Source organism: Entelurus aequoreus, linkage group LG07, assembly GCF_033978785.1.
Source record: "Entelurus aequoreus isolate RoL-2023_Sb linkage group LG07, RoL_Eaeq_v1.1, whole genome shotgun sequence".
NCBI lineage: Eukaryota > Metazoa > Chordata > Actinopteri > Syngnathiformes > Syngnathidae > Entelurus > Entelurus aequoreus.
In genome coordinates, this window is record NC_084737.1 from 43092679 (window position 1) to 43112775 (window position 20097).

The 20097-nt window shown below is 40.1% G+C and overlaps 1 protein-coding gene across 2 annotated transcripts; it reads right to left on the reverse strand.

Moving 5' to 3' along the window:
- Positions 1 to 7422: 7422 nt before the first annotated feature.
- On the reverse strand, positions 7423 to 19858 carry LOC133653897 (YTH domain-containing family protein 1-like). 2 transcript variants are annotated; one of them, XM_062053722.1, is made up of 7 exons: positions 19414 to 19858; positions 18737 to 18761; positions 13038 to 13117; positions 11467 to 11566; positions 9920 to 11388; positions 8786 to 8830; positions 7423 to 8640 (listed from the first exon to the last, which is right to left on the reverse strand). In XM_062053722.1, the coding sequence occupies exons 1-7, from the start codon at positions 19438 to 19440 to the stop codon at positions 8614 to 8616; spliced, it is 1773 nt and encodes a 590-aa protein (XP_061909706.1). In that variant the 5' UTR covers positions 19441 to 19858; the 3' UTR covers positions 7423 to 8613. The 2 variants fall into 2 exon arrangements, with proteins under 2 accessions (XP_061909706.1, XP_061909705.1); XM_062053721.1 differs by having other exon boundaries at positions 9920 to 11566.
- Positions 19859 to 20097: the final 239 nt, after the last annotated feature.

Sequence of the window (20097 nt, forward strand, 5' to 3'; positions counted from 1 at the left end):
TTTTTCAACTTGTTTAAGTCGGGGTCCACGTTAATCAATTCATGGTAAACTGGTAAACTTCATGGTAAAACATGTTGACTAGGGTTTAGACATGTTGACTAGGGTTTAGACATGTAGACTAGGGAGACAATAGGAGTGGCCTTTAAACACATGGCACATGTTAAAAATACAAGCTGCATTCGCGACTGTATGGACTCCATGATGGAGGACAAGCAGTGCTCTGCTCCTCTTTGTCCACGCACCAGTGGGAGGTGAACACACGCTGTATATCAGGGAGGGGATAAAAAAATTTTTTTATTTCGGAGCACAAATTAATATATTCAGGTATGGACTGAAATATATGCATGCATGAGAAAAGCCAGATTTATGGCCCTGTTCGATTGTCCATCACTTTGCATTCTAAAAAAAAAAAAAGGCTTTAAGGTGAAAGGTGTAAAAAAAAAAAATGGTGTCATTCTACTTCTAAGACAATTTATAGGCCACGACATTGTGATAAAAGCAGCACATTAGTATTATAAACGCCATTAAGGGATATATTTAGAAAGTGTGATACTATTTTTTTTGTATTAAACATGCATACATACATTATATATACAATGTCTTTAAGTGACGTCACACCCAAGCCGTAATCATAGAGGCGAGTGTGTTGATGACGTCAGTGAACTAGTTTTTGTTTTTTTATGCTTTACGACGCGTCTCACTTTTTCTGCTTTTATCACAAGACTTTTAGTGCGGCAGGTGCACTTTCTTGCAAGTTCGGGCAATAGGATGAAGATGTGGCTACAATATAAAGTACTGCATATAATATATGAAGTAGTGGCTGTAACATAGTACTGGATGTAATATGTAGTACTGGATGTAGAATGCAGTACTGGATGTAATATGTAGTACTGGATGTTGTATGTACTGCAGGATGTAGTATGTAGTACTGGATGTAGTATGTAGGGATGTAGTATGTAATACTGGATGTAGTATGTAGTACTGGATGTAGTATGTAGTACTGGATGTAGTATGTAGGGATGTAGTATGTAGTACTGGATGTAGTATGTAGTACTGGATGTAGTATATAGTACTGGATGTAGTATGTACTGCTGGATGTAGTATATAGTACTGGATGTAGTATGTAGTACTGGATGTAGTATATAGTACTGGATGTAGTATGTACTGCTGGATGTAGTATGTCGTACTGGATGTAGTATATAGTACTGGATGTAGTATGTACTGCTGGATGTAGTATATAGTACTGGATGTAGTATGTAGTACTGGATGTAGTATGTACTGCTGGATGTAGTATATAGTACTGGATGTAGTATGTAGTACTGGATGTAGTATGTGGTACTGGATGTAGTATATAGTACTTGATGTAGTATGTACTGCTGGATGTAGTATATAGTACTGGATGTAGTATGTAGTACTGGATGTAGTATGTAGTACTGGATGTAGTATGTAGAACTGGATGTAGTATGTACTGCTGGATGTAGTATGTAGTACTGGATGGAGTATATAGTACTGGATGTAGTATGTACTGCTGGATGTAGTATATAGTACTGGATGTAGTATGTAGTACTGGATGTAGTATGTAGTACTGGATTTAGTATGTAGTACTGGATATAACATATAGTACTGGATGTAGTATGTAGTACTGGATGTAGTATATAGTACTGGATGTAGTATGTAGGGATGTAGTATGTAGTACTGGATGTAGTATGTAGTACTGGATGTAGTATATAGTACTGGGTGTAGTATGTAGTACTGGATGTATTATGTAGTACTGGATGTAGTATGTAGTACTGGATGTATTATGTAGTACTGGATGTAATATGTAGTACTGGATGTAAAATATAGTACTGGATGTAGTATGTAGTACTGGATGTAGTATGTAGTACTGGATGTAGCACTGGATGTATTATGTAGTACTGGATGTAGTATGTAGTACTGAAAGTAGTACTGGATGTAGTATGTAGTACTGGATGTAGTACTGGATGTAGTATGTAGTACTGGATGTAGTATGTAGTACTGAGTGTAGCACTGGATGTAGTATGTAGTACTGGATGTAGTATGTAGTACTGAAAGTAGTACTGGATGTAGTATGTAGTACTGGATGTAGCACTGGATGTAGTATGTAGTACTGGATGTAGTATGTAGTACTGGATGTAGCACTGGATGTAGTATGTAGTACTGGATGTAGTATGTAGTACTGAATGTAGTACTGGATGTAATATGTAGTACTGGATGTAGTATATAGTACTGGATGTAGTATGTAGTACTGGATGTAGCACTGGATGTAGTATGTAGTACTGGATGTAGTACTGGATGTAGTATGTAGTACTGGATGTAGTTCTGGATGTAGTATGTAGTACTGGATGTAGTACTGGATGTAGTATGTAGTACTGGGGACGGTGTGGTGCCGTTGGGAGAGTGGCTGTGCCAGCAACCTGAGGGTTCCTGGTTCAATCCCCACCTTCTACCATCCTAGTCACGTCCGTTGGGTCCTTGAGCCAGACACTTCACCCTTGCTCCTGATGGGTCCTGGTTAGCGCCTTGCATAGCAGTTCCCGCCATCAGTGTGTGAATGTGTGTGTGAATGGGTGAATGTGGAAATAGTGTCAAAGTGCTTTGAGTTCCTTAAAAAAGGTAGAAAAGCGCTATACAAGTACAACCCATTTACCATTTTACCATTTAGTACTGGATGTAGTACTGGATGTAGTATGTAGTACTGGATGTAGTACTGGATGTAGTATGTAGTACTGGATGTTCTATGTAGTACTGGACGTAGTACTGGATGTAGTATGTAGAACTGGATGTAGTACTGGATGTAGTATGTAGTACTGGATGTAGTACTGGATGTAGTATGTAGTACTGGATGTAGTATGTAGTACTGGACGTAGTACTGGATGTAGTATGTAGAACTGGATGTAGTATGTAGTACTGGATTTAGTATGTAGTACTGGATGTAGTACTGGATGTAGTATGTAGTACTGGATGTAGTACTGGATGTAGTATGTAGTACTGGATGTATTATGTAGTACTGGATGTAGTACTGGATGTAGTACTGGATGTATTATGTAGTACTGGATGTAGTACTGGATGTAGTACTGGATGTAGTATGTAGTACTGGATGTAGTACTGGATGTAGTATGTAGTACTAGATTTAGTACTGGATGTAGTATGTAGTACTGGATTTAGTATGTAGTACTGGATGTAGTACTGGATGTAGTATGTAGTACTGGATGTATTATGTAGTACTGGATGTAGTACTGGATGTAGTATGTAGTACTGGATGTAGTATGTAGTACTGGAGGTAGTACTGGATGTAGTATGTAGTACTAGATGTAGTACTGGATGTAGTACTGGATATAGTACTGGATGTAGTATGTAGTACTGGATGTAGTACTGGATGTAGTACTGAATGTAGTATGTAGTACTGAATGTAGTATGTAGTACTGGATGTAGTATGTAGTACTGGATGTAGTACTGGATGTATTATGTAGTACTGGATGTAGTACTGGATGTAGTATGTAGTACTGGATGTAGTATGTAGTACTGGATGTAGTACTGGATGTATTATGTAGTACTGGATGTAGTACTGGATGTAGCATGTAGTACTGGATGTAGTATGTAGTACTGGATGTAGTACTTGATGTAGTACTGGATGTAGTATGTAGTACTGAATGTAGTACTGGATGTAGTATGTAGTACTGAATGTAGTACTGGATGTAGTATGTAGTACTGAATGTAGTACTGGATGTAGTACTGGATGTAGTATGTAGTACTGAATGTAGTACTGGATGTAGTACTGGATGTAGTATGTAGTACTGAATGTAGTACTGGATGTAGTACTGGATGTAGTATGTAGTACTGAATGTAGTACTGGATGTAGTACTGGATGTAGTATGTAGTACTGAATGTAGTACTGGATGTAGTACTGGATGTAGTATGTAGTACTGTCCTGCTGCAGGTATGTTTGCATGCACACGTGAATCTCTGCAGAATGTCAGGCCGTTTTCAAGGACATTTAGGCCTGATGAGGATTTGGTTTTAATGGGGGTGAGGGATGTTGGGCCCGGGTCCATGACGTCATTTTGTGCCCATGTAATCCTCTGCACTGAAACCCAATCAGCATGAGACTGTGGCTTGTATAGGACCGGAAGAGCGGAGCGCTCTAATCTAGGAGACACTGATCGCAGAGCCCGGAGAGAGAGAGAGAGAGGGGGGGGGGGGGGGCGAGAGAGAGAGAGAGAGAGAGAGAGAGAGAGAGAGAGAGAGAGAGAGAGAGAGAGAGAGAGAGAGAGAGAGAGAGAGAGAGAGAGAGAGAGAGGCGCCCGAAATGGGTCAGATTAAAACACGACGCCATTCCAGAAGGAACCGGTCGCATTTTGATGGAGAGAAGCTTTTTTTTCTCCTCCAACTGATAACGAAAAGTCGATTCCTGCAGAGTGGTGACGTCGAGGAGGCGTCTTGATGGCGGACTGGGAGCGTTAAAGGCAACTGAATGGAACATAGCAGACTATCCTGGGACGGACATGTTGGCGTTTCTCTGCTTTGTGTGTGTTGTCTTTCTTTACATTGACCTCCATTGTAGCGAAAAGGATGCAGGAGTGTGTGTGTGTGTGTGTGTGTGTGTGTGTGTGTGTGTGTGTGTGTGTGTGTCCCACTCTCCGTGGGCTTTGAGGTGCCCCGTTATCCTAACGTGGTGTAATGCCCTTTAACGTCAAACGGGGGTGCGCTTCCTACACCCTGTATGTATATGTTCGCTTTGAATGCAAAGTAGTGCGTTAAAGGTGTAAATCGGCTTTAGGTGCGCATGTAGCGACATACGTTGGTGTGAGCGCGCGTGATTGGGATCCAAATCCGCTTTGGAACGTGTGCGCGCGTGCGTGCCACACTTAAAAAGTCTGCAACCTTCTTTTTGGCGAGCAGATGCTGCATGGTGCAGGTCGCCTCCAAGTCGATGGTGATTTGTATTTTATTTGTATTTTTTCAAAAGGGGGTTGTCACTCTGCGTGTTCACAGCGGACCTTGATTTAATGTCCAAACAATTAAGGCACGCGGTGAATGCCAAGAGAGGACTCTACATGGCTTCATTGTGGGGGGTTCTTGCTGCATGCATATATGATGTGTCCTGGCAAGAGGGTTGGAGCCCACTTAAGACACTTGCAGTGGAACAGGGCCTGGTACGTATGTAAGTATATATGTATGCATGCCCTTATGAGTCTTTGACTATGTCACTAGGAAGTTGCAATGCGTATAATTTGCTGTGTTGTTTTTTTTCTTCAAATGAGGTCATGCTGGGTTTCAATTGCGTTTACATCAAACCTATGTACAAGGAAAATGTTAATTGGATTTTTGTCATGTTAATCTTTTTTTAAAAGGGGATTTAAGGACGCTAAAAAGCTCATACGAAAGCGTTTTGTCTAATGGCGTGTGTGCACAGATGCTTAATTCCCTCTAACTTTAGTATATCCATGCAGCAATAATCCCTATAGGCTGTAAAATATTAAAAAGTGCAGGAGCTGGGGCACTTGATAATGAATGATCTCCTATGCAAAAGTAGGCCAGCAGCTCCACCCTACTACCTTCATTGAGATGCTCTCAAGCCGAGGCCTACACACAGGAGCTCGATAAGGAGCTTTGGAGGTGTTCACTGTGGGAAGACTGCAGTGATGAAGCGCATTGGAGTCAGTGCAGATAATGGAGTCATTCAACGCCACCTACTGGCCTTTTACCTAAAAGTGCATAAGATGTATTAAAACGCGCAGCAGTGCTACAAATTAAATGTTATCAAATATTACAGATGTTTGGGGTAGAGGTGGGTAATTCATTTATATGTGCAAAATCATTTACATGGGCAAACGAATGCTGGGGTTTGAATAGAACATGACAAAATGATGTTAAATGAGCAGTTTGGTTGTTTTCATTGTATGTTGAATGTGATGACAGTGTCATTTTAGATCATTCTGTACTGCTTTGGCAAATAAAGTCGCACTGAATCCTATGCATGTTGCTGTCATAATTGTAATAAAAAAAGACTCCATATGTTCTTCACCGAAAAACTATTTACAGCAGAAATGTATTTGAAAACTAGGTTTGAGTAATTTCCAGGAATTCCTTGGTTACATTCTTCTGTAAACACGAGTCGTTAGTGAAGACCATTATTACACATACAGCAACTTACACACACAATGACTCCACAAGTAGATCTTCAGCACCATGGATAGCTCCACAAATGAATGCCTGACAGAGGGGACCTGAAAATATGTACCACATGTTTTTGTCACAGACCCTACTTTTTTAAAGAATGAAGATTATTGGTAGTAATTTACCAATTTACCCCGCACACGTTACGTCATAAGATTCCAGGTGTCGGATGGGATACAGGTCTTCGACCATTTGCAAAGCTATACCAGATACATCTTGTTTCAGGTGTCAAAGAATCAAGAGCATACTGTATATCTAATGAAGCACTTCAAACAAATGTATCAGGCAGCAGCAGTAAGACACAACCCAGCAAGTAGACGTTTTTGCATGAGGTCAATAAGAGTTGCTTGAAAAAAATGCATGAAAACAAAACCAAATTCTTTCTGAATGAACAGTTTATTAAGGCTTGATTTCTTCTATCAAGAAAAAAACATGATGCATCTTTTGAACAATATTCCCACTACAGCTGTGGTCTAGAAGATAATTTTCATCTTTGCATTACATCCATTCATGGCTAATCTTGACATATCGCCTTGGCAGCAAAAGTCCTCTGGCGTTTGTCATTATCATGCACATCAATCTTTTGCTCTGACCACAAGCAGCTAATGACCTTGATGACTGCACCTGTGGCATTTTTAAAAGCCTCGCCAAAGCCCATCCCCGCGACTTAGATTTGCGCTGTTGAAGCAAAGACGTGAAGGGCTTTCATTATGTAGCTGCATGGGATCAATCAATGTGATGACTGGCGTGGGGGGAAAAGAGGAAGTGATGCTGTCAGGAGGTAAGTTCCCGTGGAAACAAAGACTTGACTGGCAAGGTTAAATGCAGAATCACAAGAAGAAAGTGATTTAACTTTTGACGTACAAATCTTTCATAATCCTGATATAATGCAATTTATGTAAGACCTGTGCTTTCAACAATTTTTTTTAATTAAAATGAATATGGACTATAGTTGATTAGCTAGTGTGAAGCTAGACTGGATCAGACGGTCGAAAACAAGAACATGACAGATCTTTAAAAAGCTAAAAATCACTTCCATCTGTGATAGATGTTGGGTGAGTGATACCAAAACATGGGGGGTGAGGGTCGCTGTCCTTTTAAGGACCATTACACATAATCACCACTATGCTGAACAGTACAGATCCCCATATTCTACCTTACATGCATTGATTGGCACATCACCTGTTGGTATTCAGTTTTTTGTCCACTGTTGTACCTTGCGTATCATATGCAATCAATTCAGGTTATAGACCAAATGACCCACCAAAACGTTCTTACTCGACAGTAAATCGGTTACAGTTATTAGGTTATACATTTTTAGGCTTTCTCCATGAATATATAGGCTCCTACATTAAAGCTTAGCATTACGATCAAACATGAGACTTAATCCAAGTTCAGGGGGGGAACAAAAAATGAGAAATAAGACAGAATGGTGGCAAACAAGAGAAATATTTGTTTGTGGAACAATACAGAGCAACAACTCATCTGATGTAGCAAATTACATCACAACAATATGTTGATTTTGAAAATTTAAATTAGTGGATGCCACATTCCTCTAAAACTGGGTTGAACAAGACAAGCACCCTTGGAGACAATCATGAAAAGAAAGCAAGGCAAAGGGGTACAATTGTATGATTTAAAAGGGTGACGGTCCTGGTTGTGGAGGATGTATTTCTTTCCCAAGAGGTCTTCCTCTGAATTGTCTCTATAGTTTTGTGTGGTGTCACACTATCCCTGATTTCTCCAGCAGTGTCACTGTGTTAGCAGTTCATAAACTACAGAAAAAAACACACAGGCTCCAGAAACTGAGCTTCTGAAATGAAAGTTGTCAGTAGTAAGCCAAAAAATAGAGATTTTGTCAATCTGAATGAAAAATAGATAAATCATTGAAGTTTTATTTTCGCTCAGTTCCAAGTTGTACATTGCCTTTGGGATGCTCCAACCCTGTTTGGCACAGTTAAACCTCTAAAACTTGGCAATGCTGCCCCCTCGTGGACAAATAGGGGTAGGACATGGCCATTCTTGATTGTACTGAAATATAAAGTGGCAAGACTTTTTTTCTCCATGATGCAGTCAAACCCTGATTCAGTTGAGAAGAGGAGAGCATGAGGGCAGGACTGGTGAAAGTATAGGATGGTGAGAAGTGTAAGACAAATATTAAAAAATGTATTTTAAAGTGGGTGGTGGGAATTAATATTACTTGAATCAGCTGGTAAACCCCTGCAACAACACATAATAAGTGTCAAGTGGTGGGGCAGGGCGGGAACACGGGTAAAAAAAAAGACAAACCCACTGATGGCAGATAATTCCCAGAATTGACTTAAAAAAACAAAGAGCTTGTTTGCATTTCATATTCTTCTCTCTTAAATCAATCGAGTCCTAGTGTAACTTGATCACGCCAGAGATAAATGTCCTCTATTGTTTACTCCTGTTTTGACGCTCCTGGTTAGGGAAAAATGACAAAAAAACAAAAAAAGAGTTAGAATTAGGTTTTCAAAAAAGTTATACAATTTATAAAGAAGTCATTCTTTTGGTTCACTTTAAAGACAAATGGCATTAATGATAAAAAGTAATACTGATTCCTCACCTGATCCAACCGAGAGCGGCTCTGTATCGGTGTAGGTTCAAAAGTCTATGAAAACAATAAGGAAACACACGGAAAGAGTAACCAAAATATTAGTGCTTTAATTATATATCTTTAAAAGGGAGCTGAACTTTTTATTTTTATTTTGCCCATTATTCACAATCCTTATGTAAGACAAGAAAACATGTCTTTTCTTTTTTTAATGCACACTAAAACATTAATAAATGTGATCAAATTTCCGCTTACAATGAAGCTAAAGGGAGTCAATCGCTCTATTCCGCCTATAAAGTGCTCTAAAAAATCCTATCACCTCCATTAAGGTTTTATATACACACTGTAAGTATATATGTAATGTAGTAACAGGCACATTTATAATATTTAATATTTACGTAAATTGATCATTTTAAGCATTAATTAAAAAAACGGATCACAGCTTTTGCCTTTTCCTTCGACAACATCCCTGATTACTATTCACTGCAGATTTCATGAGAGATTTCATTTCACAAACATAATAAAATATCACTTACTGTACAATGTCTGCTGTCACTAGGATGCCGACTGATATAATCTATTATCCTCACAAAGAAAATAGGAGGGTGGAACCAAGCGCAGACCAAGTGTCATTTTGTGTCTTTGTCACCATTTCAAGTTCTAAATTGGATGCCAAAGTTGACCAAGGATTATGTCCTTATCCTATCAATATTATTTATGATCTATAATTAACTTTTACGAGCTCCGAGGCAAGAAAGCAGCTCACCAGCCAATTAAGTCACCATAGCCACACTCCCTCTGATCATGGCGCAGCTAAAAATAGTTTGTCTATGTTAGGGCTTATAATCAAAATATCACTAATACTTTGCTAATATTGAAGTCACAAAATGTAAATGGAGTATTGTTGGTGCTTTTTGAATGTTTTTTAGAGGGTTTTATGAGAAGGATAGAGGACCTCTCATTGCCATTACAAGCAGACTTTAAAATGCATTATGCATTTAGTTAAAATGCATAATTTTAAAAAAATAAATCTGTTGTTTTATCTCTCATATTGATTGTAAACAATAGGCAAAAGTCCAAAAAAGTGCAGTTCCCCTTTAAAAAGAAAACAGTCCAATGGGTTGATGCTGAAGCAAATAGACCCACCTTGCGCACCTCCTCTTCTTCTTCCTGCCTCTTCTCATAGTGACAAAAGTCATCAAAGATGGATGTGGTGTGTTTGTAGGTGGCGATGATCTTGAGCACCTGCTTGGCCTTCTCCAACGGAACTTCCTGGGTGTCACGGGAGTTAGTCACTGGCTTGTTGTCGTTGTTCTCCAGGCGAATATGGCGCAGCTGGCTATTAGGCACATCCTTAACGAACAACCAGTCAACGTCAAACTTGCCCTTCCACTTGTCCTGTGCCCAAACACCAGCACTGGTGCCGTAGTCCACTGGTGAACGCATTTCCGCCACGCCACAAAAATGACCGCTGCCATTGACACTGAACAGCAAGTACACGGGGCCTTTGCCATTCATTGCCCGGAAGGCTGAGTCCAGTCGCTTGTTGCCGTGCTCTGTGCTGCACCAGATGGAGTACTTGATGGAGCGATGGATGTCGTCCTCAGAATAACTCTTGATGATGAAAACGCGTCCATTCTTCGGGTTCCATTCAAAGTCCTTGGGGTTATAGCTGTGGGAGGCTCGAAGCTTCTCCAGCACTGGATGTGACTCGCCACCAGGTCCCTGGCTGGCACAGGCTTGGGGGCCACAGTTTCCGCTACCGACCATACCCATCATCCCACTACCGTCATGGTTAAGGATTCCCTGCCCATAGCCTTGGTTGCGGTTTCGTGGGGCCACCCATCGGGTCTGGGGTTGTGGTGGCTGGGTGTGGTTTTGGTAGGGCTGAGGAGGTGACTGATGATGCTGGTGATGGGGGGGCTGGTGCTGTAAGGTCATGGGTTGCATCTGAGGATGTACCAAAGACTGAGGAGGGGGAGGCTGCATGGGTCCTTGCTGCATGGGGGCTTGATGTTGCATGGTGTGAGGCAGACCAAGAGGCTGCTGCTGCACTGGGGCCGTGGGAACTTTAGTTACAGGACCCTTTTCCCAGGTGCCAATGTTCATGTTGTGTTTGATTGGGGGTGGAGGAAAAGCTCCCCCAGGATTGATCAACCCTGGCTTTACCTTAGCTTTTAGTTGCTGTGGCTTGGCAGGCTTGCTGGCAATAGCAGCCCAAGAGGCGGGTTTGGGCAGGGGCATTCCAATGGGTGTGGCCCCATTCCCTGTGGCTGCCACAGCTGGCCCACCAATCACTGACCCTACAGCCTTGACTCCTGACCCCGGTCCAGTGACATCCCCTCCAATCTTCAAACCAACCATGCCCTGCTCCAGGCTGTTCATACCAGGGGCTTTGTTGAGTGTGTCACTGTGAAAGCCAGTCTGACCATCGGGCACCAGGGTGCCCCCGAGAGAGCTAGGGGGATAGCTATAGCTGCCACCATAGGCTGAACTTTGAGTCTGCTGGCCCTGGGAGCCACTTGTGCCCCAAGTAGAGAAGGCGGGGTTTTCGGGGAAAAAATTAAACCTGTGAGGGTAAATGCTGCTTCCAAGGCCACCCGGCTGGCCAAACACTGTGTCCGGCAAGAAATGATGGTCTCCATTACTCAAGGGTCCGTAAGGGGTGAGGTATGGAATTGGAGGGTCCCCACCTGTGGACCAAGGAGCCTCACTGAGGGGGTACGGAAAGCCGATGGAGGGAGCGTAGTAACTGGAAAGGTAAGGATCGGTGATAGACTGGTAGCTGTTGTTCTAGAAGCATGAAAATGAGCAGAGCAATATTATTAGTAAGATATCTTATATTTGATTATAATTTAAGCTGCTACCCAAGAATGTACAACAATTCTTCTCAACAAAAGATTATAAATATAACCTTAAAGAAAAATGTAATTTAAATAAACACTTAAAACCCTTTAGTATATCAGTATGTGGAATTAAATTATGGAATGGATTAAGTAAATAAATCAAACTATGTACTAATATTATCCAATTTAAAAAACTGTTCAAACTCAGTGTTTACAAAGTACAAAGAAGAAGAACTATGATAAACATTCTGAACTTAGTGATGATCTTATTCTTCTCCCCATATGAAATATGAGTTAGTTCACTATTTATTATTTATGTTTTTTTAATTATATTTATGGTGTATATTGTGAATAAATTGAGAACAGGAAGTTAACAAAAGTGTTAGCAATTGCTATGTAATGAAAAGGGGGTAGGATTAAATAAGCTCTGCTTCTTCCTATTCCTTTTCGAACATGTTGAAAAGAGAAGCAGGAAATTGTGATGTATCATGTTGTAATTGTATGCATGTTCGAAATAAACTCATACCATAACCATTATTTAACCACATTAAGATTCTTGAATTTCGAGCAATATATTTGATTATTATTTAACCCCATGAACATTCTGGAATTTTCTTGGCTAGAATTACATAAATGTAAAGCTGTCAAACTATTTGGAGTAGAGGCATTGCCCATTTAAATGCTAACAAGGAGATAATGTTGCGTGACATATATGATATACAGTGTAAATTATATAAATTTAACTGTCGATAGATTTAAATGATATCGTTATCTTGTGATAATGCATGACACATTGTAGCTGTGTCCCGCAATCTGCAACAAATTTGCCCTCAACGCAACGTAGCGTTTTCGCTAACAAGCTCCGCTAACGTCCCTTCACCGTGCAAAACCGCATCTAAGTAGGCCTGGGCCGATACAATTTTTTGCTGGACAATACACTTCATCCTGAAATAATTCACAGCGCTTCACTTTTTCTAGGTTTTGTAGTGTTCCAGCCTTATTCCAAAATGGAAAACATTAATTTTTGTCCCAAAATTGTACACACAATACCCCATAATGACAATGTGAAAAAGATTTTTGTAGATTTTTTTTGTCAAATGTATTAAACATAAAAAACTAAGAAATCACATGTACATACTGTAAATATTCACAGCTTTTGTTCGATACTTTGTTGATGCACCTTTGGCAGAAATTACAGTCTCAAGTCTTTTTGAAAAATGCCACAAGCCTGGTACACCTCATTGCAGCACTTTTAAAGCTCCATCAAGTTGGCACCATTTAAAAAGGGTGATACAAATACATTCCAACGGTTATTGATAAGAAGTATTGTAACAACAAAAATATAATCCACTAAACACAACATGTCTTACTTTTTGTGCTGTATTAAATATTCTAGTGTCTGATTGCTCCCTCCTTACCTGAGTTGATTGACTAGTGAGGTATGGCTCAAAGTCATTGTCATGGACAGTCTCTTTCTGATGAAGCGAACCATTTTGCACTGCAACAAAAAAACGTATCAGTGCATGTTTTGAAAACAAAACATTTAAACAGGAAATGCAATAGCTATACATCTACTGTATAGATTATAAGAGAAAACTACAAGAGTTGTTAAACTTCATGTACTTCAAAATGTTGAAACAAATGTCTATTAAAATTAAGGTTCCTGGGGGGAAAAAATTCACATCTAAATTTCTAACGATTCTGAATCGATTCTAAACTTTTGAGAACAGATTTTTAAAAGACATTTTTAGGCTGTGCGTATACGTTATACTTAGCAGCAAACAGAAGTTTTTGTAACCTGTAATGTGTATTTAAAATGTTTTATTTAAAGTTTTATACCAATCAATATATTGCGAGAATCTGTTTGAATTGAGAATTGTGTAGAATCCATTTTGAATCGAATAGTCTACCGAAGAAACTGATTCGATGTTAATCTGGGGGAGTTGTAAGATTGACAACCCTAATAAAAAAGACACAGCTGTTTCCAAGCACTGAATTAGTCCGATTTCTCAAATGATTCTGTTTATTCTATTTCCACACCTACAAGTGCAGTCCAATTTTCCATGCTTTATCTCTAATGTGACTGTTGGCAGAAAGTGCCTAATAAATGGGCAATTGTGGTCATTTCATCTTGTTTCTCTGTGTGGGAATGCAAATGGAGGAAGAGAATGCTACATGCTAATAGCATAGAGCTAGTAACTGTTAAGCCCCAAATCTAACGAATAACTACAACTTTGCACTGCTTTGTTTTAATGCTCGTTTTGACCTACCATTAACATAATGCTAAATTTGCTTAATGTACTAAAATGTACATACCAAATAGGAATGATTCAATTTGGTTCTGATAGCTGGGGTGAAGATTCGATTCAAAATAGATTCCTGATTCAACAAAATTCTCGATTCAAACCTATTCTCACAATATTTTATTAGGTATATAAATTATAATAAAACATTTTCAAAATATGTTACAGGTTACAAAAGGTCCTCGTTTGGCCGCACAGGAAGTGAGAGGAGATGGCCTAAATATTTATTTTTCAAAATTGATCTGTGGAAATTTTGAACCGATTTAGAATCAAATTCGGATGTGAATCAATGTATTCCAGCACCCCTAATACTAAAGCATGCACCCTGCTTAAAGTGGGCATTTACATTGAATTAAAATGCTCTGGAGGACAAGCGCCCGATCACTTTGACATCTCTGCCACGGCTGCATGTTCTAATGCATAAAACACAAATATACAGTAAAGCGAACAAGCAAAGTCATTACAACATAGTATATTAGAATAAAATAAATTGCGGGAAATATATTAATCTTAGAAAAAGAAAATAGCTCGAGACTAATAGCATATATAACTTGTCTTATATAGTACAGTGGAAACTCAATTTACGAACAACTATTTGTGACCGTTTCAATTTACGAACTTTTAGATTGAGCCAAATTTGCCGCCTTGTGCCAACCATGTCTCTGTGTACCATTCATTCAATATTTTTGTATCCCGCCTGCAGGCAAAATACAGTGCAGCATCTTTGGGGAGGGGGAGCCCTTCACACCAATTGCTGCCCAGGACACTACTAGTCACTTCTCAGCGCTTCGGAGTGTCAGCCTTCTGTGGTTTTATGCCATCTGACTAGTTTTGTCCATTTTGCTAACTCAATGTGAGTCTCAAAAGACAACAGACCAGCATCGAAAGAATAATTGGGGGGACGAGTACATTATTGGTGCTCACAAGTATGGAAAAAACAACAAAGCAGGCTTTGTGCCATAGCAAGTTTTAATTATGATGGGACCAGACTTTTCAGGAAAAAAATGCACAAGAAGACTTATTTCACAGCAGAGAAGAGCTACTCTTGTTCAGTGGCGCCTCTTTCAAGGCACACATATGGATTTACATCCTTTCTTTGCCGATGTTAATGTACAGTGGTTTTTACTTGTTTAAAGTTAATTATTGTAGCAATACAGTTGTTAAAGTTAAGGATTTTTGATCGTTTGTGAGGTCACCAAAGTGATTTGTGTGTGTGTGTGTGCACGTTGGCAAAGCAGCGCATGCAGAGGACAGCAAATGTTTTGGCTTTTTAATTAAGAGAAAGTTGATCATCACCCCCTTCTGTTTAATACACAATACTGCATAGCCCTTTATATTGTGTTCAAAAGTAGGATTGTACGGTATACCGGTACTGATAAAGTACCGCGACACTGATTGATTGAAATCAGTACTATACTGCCTTCGAAAAGTACCGGTACCGTTCTTTTATCTTCAAACTTAAGTAAACATTTAAATAACGAACATTCAGATCTGCCCAAGGAGTTATAAAGAGTGACCGGTATTAATGTAGGTGTTACACCTGTCCTGCTGTTTGGCTCCTGTGCAGACTGTCGTCAAGGAGCACAGGGCAGACGTTCCCTTCAGGGTGGATGTTTTCGTTGGGGGTAACCCTTTACTTTACAATAGGTCTGCTAAACTCCGCTTTCCGGTCAGAATCCGAGGCCACCGATTTGTGACATTCTGGTTGCTTTATTATTAGTTTTGCAGGACACTACTGGACCCGTTCATCACTCTACTGCGCAGTGCATGCGCTACCTCCCCCTCTCTTTACTCGTCCACTCACTCACTGGAAAAAAAAACAATCCGGTCACCAAAAAAAATTGCAGCCACACGCAACATAAATCTGTCATCGCTAACAGGCCCCATAAGGCTCTCCAGGTGCCTGAAGAACACAACTTCATCGGTTTTAGCAAGCAGGAGGACGAGGAGGACGGAGACTACGCTCAATGATCTGTGCGGTAGGCAACTGTATGTCATGTTTTTATGTTAGATTTGTGAATGAACACAAAATATCATATGTTTCATAGTGTACATCTGCAGCTTATATAGTGCGGCCAATATATGTACAAAATAAAAAAATGTCCACGAATTAGGTGAGTGCGGCTTATCGTTAGTGCTTTTTATAGGACAGAAATTACAGTACAATAATTACTGCAATTGTATGGCAATTAAATTAATACTTCTCTGTTACAGCATTATGTGCATGAACAAGGATTTTGTTGATACAGCATTGGTCGTGTATTGTAATTAGGGCTGTAACGATTAATCGATATATCAATATATATTCCTGAGATGCAACTACTGTACATCGATCTGTGCTCAGCAAGTGTGCTTTTCAGAAGTTAGGCATCGATCTAACATTGTTTTCAATCAATCAATGTTATCCATACATTTTCTACCACTTGTCCCTTTTGGGGTCGCGGGGGTGCTAGAACCTATCTCAGCTGCATTCGGGCGGAAGGCAAGGTACACCCTGGACAAGTCGCCACCTCATCACAGGGCCAACGCAGATAGACAGACAACATTCACACACTACGGCCAATTTAGTGTTCCCAATCAACCTATCCCCAGGTGCATGTCTATGGAGGTGTGAGGAAGCCCGAGTACCCAGAGGGAACCCACGCAGTCACGGGGAGAACTTGCAAACTCCACACAGAAAGATCCTGAGCCCAGGATTGAACTCAGGACCATCAATGTTATCAATACTAGAAAAAGGAAAACATTGGATTTAAGAACGTCTGATTTTACATGAAGTTGAACACTTTTTATTATAAGGAGGTTAAACGTTATTCAAGTTTGTCTGCCTGTCCGTCTGTGGCGTCATCGCTATCAGTCAGCGAAACAAGAATGGAAGATAGCTACGGTGGCTGAGAAAGGTCACAACACATGCAAACGCGGCAAGACATATAATAAAATTACAACAACAACTTTGAGCTACAGCACGAGAGTCAAAAGCCAAAGCAAAGAAATGACACAACAATAATATGAAACTGTAATACAACTTAAAGCCACAAAGGACGTGACAGAAGTGACAGCAGAGCAAGTTACAGCGACAAACAAACTTCCTTAACATAGTATTTTACATAGTACAATAGTATTACTTTTCCAACTTTTTTCATTACATTGTTCTCAACTTTCCGTCTCAGGAAGTTGGTAAATTGCCGAAACTTGTCACTTCCGTTCCATCTTTGTACGGTTGTGTTTTAGCTTAAAGTTGTGTTGGCTTTAAGTTATTGTGTTGTGGCGTTTGTATTTGTTTTGACTTGTTTCTGCTATTGTAGCTGTTTATTAAACGAGAGTAGTAGCAGGCTAAATCAACCAGAAGAGATGTTGAGTGCACTTTTTTTTATATATTCACATTGTATTATTTTGTGTTAAAAAAACAAAAGCAGAAGTGGCAAGTAAACTATTGTTACTGTCTTGAAATGTGGAAAATGAGAGCAGAAAGTGGCTAATTACAGCCCTTTGAGACACTTGTGATTTAGGGCTATATAAATAAACATTGATTGATTGATTGATAATTCCCTTACAAGAAAAAACAGGAATATAGGAAATGTCACCTGCAGTGTCTAGTATACAGTATTTATTTCACAGTCACATTGCTTGATTCACTGAATCGTTTCGGCCTGTATAGTTCTAATAAAAAATTAAAAAAATGTCCCTGAATTTTATCAGCACTGAAAAATTCTGAAATTAATTTAATTGTTATTCAAACGAATTGTTACACCCCTAAATGTAATAGTTGTTTGTCTCAATCGTAAATGTTATTTAGTCTGTGCAAGTTTTATCCCTGAATTCCACAGGAAACAAAACGGCTGCGGAATGTCATTGCCACAGCGGCGGACTCGTTCCGTTTTTATTTAAGTCAATGTGTTCGTTTCCACTACCTGTGGAACGTCACCGCCATGTCGCTAAATATACGCAAGGCTTCTATTTTTGCCGGTCGCAGCGGCAGTTCAATTTAGCTAAAACATGATTGTGTTGGACAGAAAGTCATTCAAATACAAAATGGGTTATCGGTTTACTTTTAAAATAAAATAGTCTGTCTACAAGGGGAATCATACTTTACACTTTGAAACATCCTAATAGATGAGGAGGGACACAAAGTCAACTTGTCAAAGGTTTTTAGACCTTAATTCACCTTGCAGACATAAAAGGGTGAGGACATGCTGATTTTGGAGATCTAAAATTTAAGAAGCATGTGTCAAATACCAGCTGATTCGGGGGCCAGGGATGCAGGGGGGTCGTTTGTAGGAGTTGAATGAAATGTACGTGTGTGTACAAAGCTTGCCAAGGAAGATGTTACTGTTGTGTTGTTGCTTGCTACAAAAAAAAAAGTTATCGTTCTGCAAGGCAAAATTGTCGTCTTTTTCAGGAGTCACGTCAAGTCAATGCTGTAACTGGCGCGCCCGCCTGTGGATATTGATGCACGGCAAAGCTTGAGATGTTATGCGGTGTTTACTTTATCACGTGATAATGCGCGGATTTGCGAGATGTCAAAAAAATCCACACTGTGTCACTGCACGGCGGAGCAGCAATAGAACAGCGTTGGAGGTTGCTGGACAGCAGATGGCTGTGCCGTTCCCGTGGTAGCGAGATTTCGCTGGCGTTCAGCATCCTGTGGAAATCAGGGGTTAGTAATAAAGCTGCCAGTTAGCGGGTTCCAGTTAACGCCTAACCTTTGTTCAAACAAACACAGCCATACAGTTCTTACATGCAATGCATGCAAAAATTGAAGGCCAGGACAATCATTAATGCAAAAATCATCGATGTTCTGATTAGTAGTAACTCACCTTTGGATGCTTGTCCCTTTGATCGCTGCAATCCCATCCGAACAAGAGGATGAAAAAGAGGTAGAAAAGTTATCACCAAGCAGTCGAAGATAGGACCCTTTAAACTGTACATTCACATATGCTAGTGATTTGTTACTCTGAGGCTCCTTGGCATATTGGCCACAGCTGTTGCTGTTGGATGCGCACGGCAAACCAGATACAGTTGTTACTTCGGCTTGATTAATCATTTGTGAGGCAACGAGCAACTTCAGCAATTTGAAGTCATGAAACCACGCCAAGTGTTAATTCACGCAGAACTTGGCTAGCTAGCATAGCCCGTCAAAATGGCTTTCACTGCCAGCCATCGGCTAGTTATTGTTGATGTTAATGGTGAGCATGTGTGTTAGTGTTAATTACATGCTTCAACTTATTCATTGAACGAATCAGCTTAAGCGATGTTTGACTGTTAGCTTCAGTCTGTGGTGCAAGTGTCAAACATTTGTTGCAGAGCGTGCAAAAGCGTGTGTATCATTTGGCTTCCATAAGCAACATTTACATTCCATTTACGCTCACTTGATGTATTCAACTTGCATGTGATGTCAAACAACCACAGATGCTAGCTAGCACTAGCATAGCATCGCAGGTTGCTACAGCCGGGCTAGCTCTCTAAAACAGCAGAGCTATTTCGTGCGTCCTACCTGAGGGTCAATGCTTGCGGCAGACATAATTCATGAAGCAAGTCCTTGGATTTGTTTTCACCGAGCTTGACCTTGTGACTGGATCTCAAGCTCCGTGATTTGAAGGCAAGTTGACACAAGCTGGACTTCTCAGATCCAGTTAGCAATGTCGGCTAGTAGCAAGCTAGCAGCGCCGCTGTGCGCCGTCACAAACTTGCTCGAACAATGTCCCAAATAAGTCCTTTGGCTTGTTTTCGAGCGAAGGTAACGAGTCAATGAACGGATGTCGCGGAACTGGAATGCGGTTCCTCGTCGCCTGTTACTTTGACGATTTAATTCCAGTGAGAGAGGAGCCCTCTTCAGTTACGTTAAAGCCCAGTACTTCCCCAATGGCTGCTCCATCCGGGCTTTCAGCCACCACTGCAGTTCTCCTTCTTTCCACTGAGTGTCACTGTTTCCATTTTAGTGGACATACACCAGGGGTGTCAAACTCAAATACAGAGTGGGCCAACATTTAAAACTGAACAATGTCGCGGGCCAAGGTTGATCAAATTAACCTTTTAATAGGGACTCAAAAAGTTTTGCATTGAATATTGAACAAGCAAGGCTTATATAACTTTATAGTGACATGCAAAACCGAGTTTCAAATAATAATAATAATTAAAAAATATCAATGGCATATCAAATAAAATTTAAATAAAAATT

Coding starts and splice junctions, on each gene's coding strand:
- LOC133653897 (XM_062053721.1), bottom strand. CDS start 19,440: ATGTCTGCCGCAAGCATTGACCCTCAG. Junction 18,762..19,413: donor CCGCAAGCATTGACCCTCAG/GTAGGACGCACG, acceptor ATGGGATTGCAG/CGATCAAAGGGACAAGCATC. Junction 8,641..8,785: donor GCCGCTCTCGGTTGGATCAG/GTGAGGAATCAG, acceptor TTCCCTAACCAG/GAGCGTCAAAACAGGAGTAA.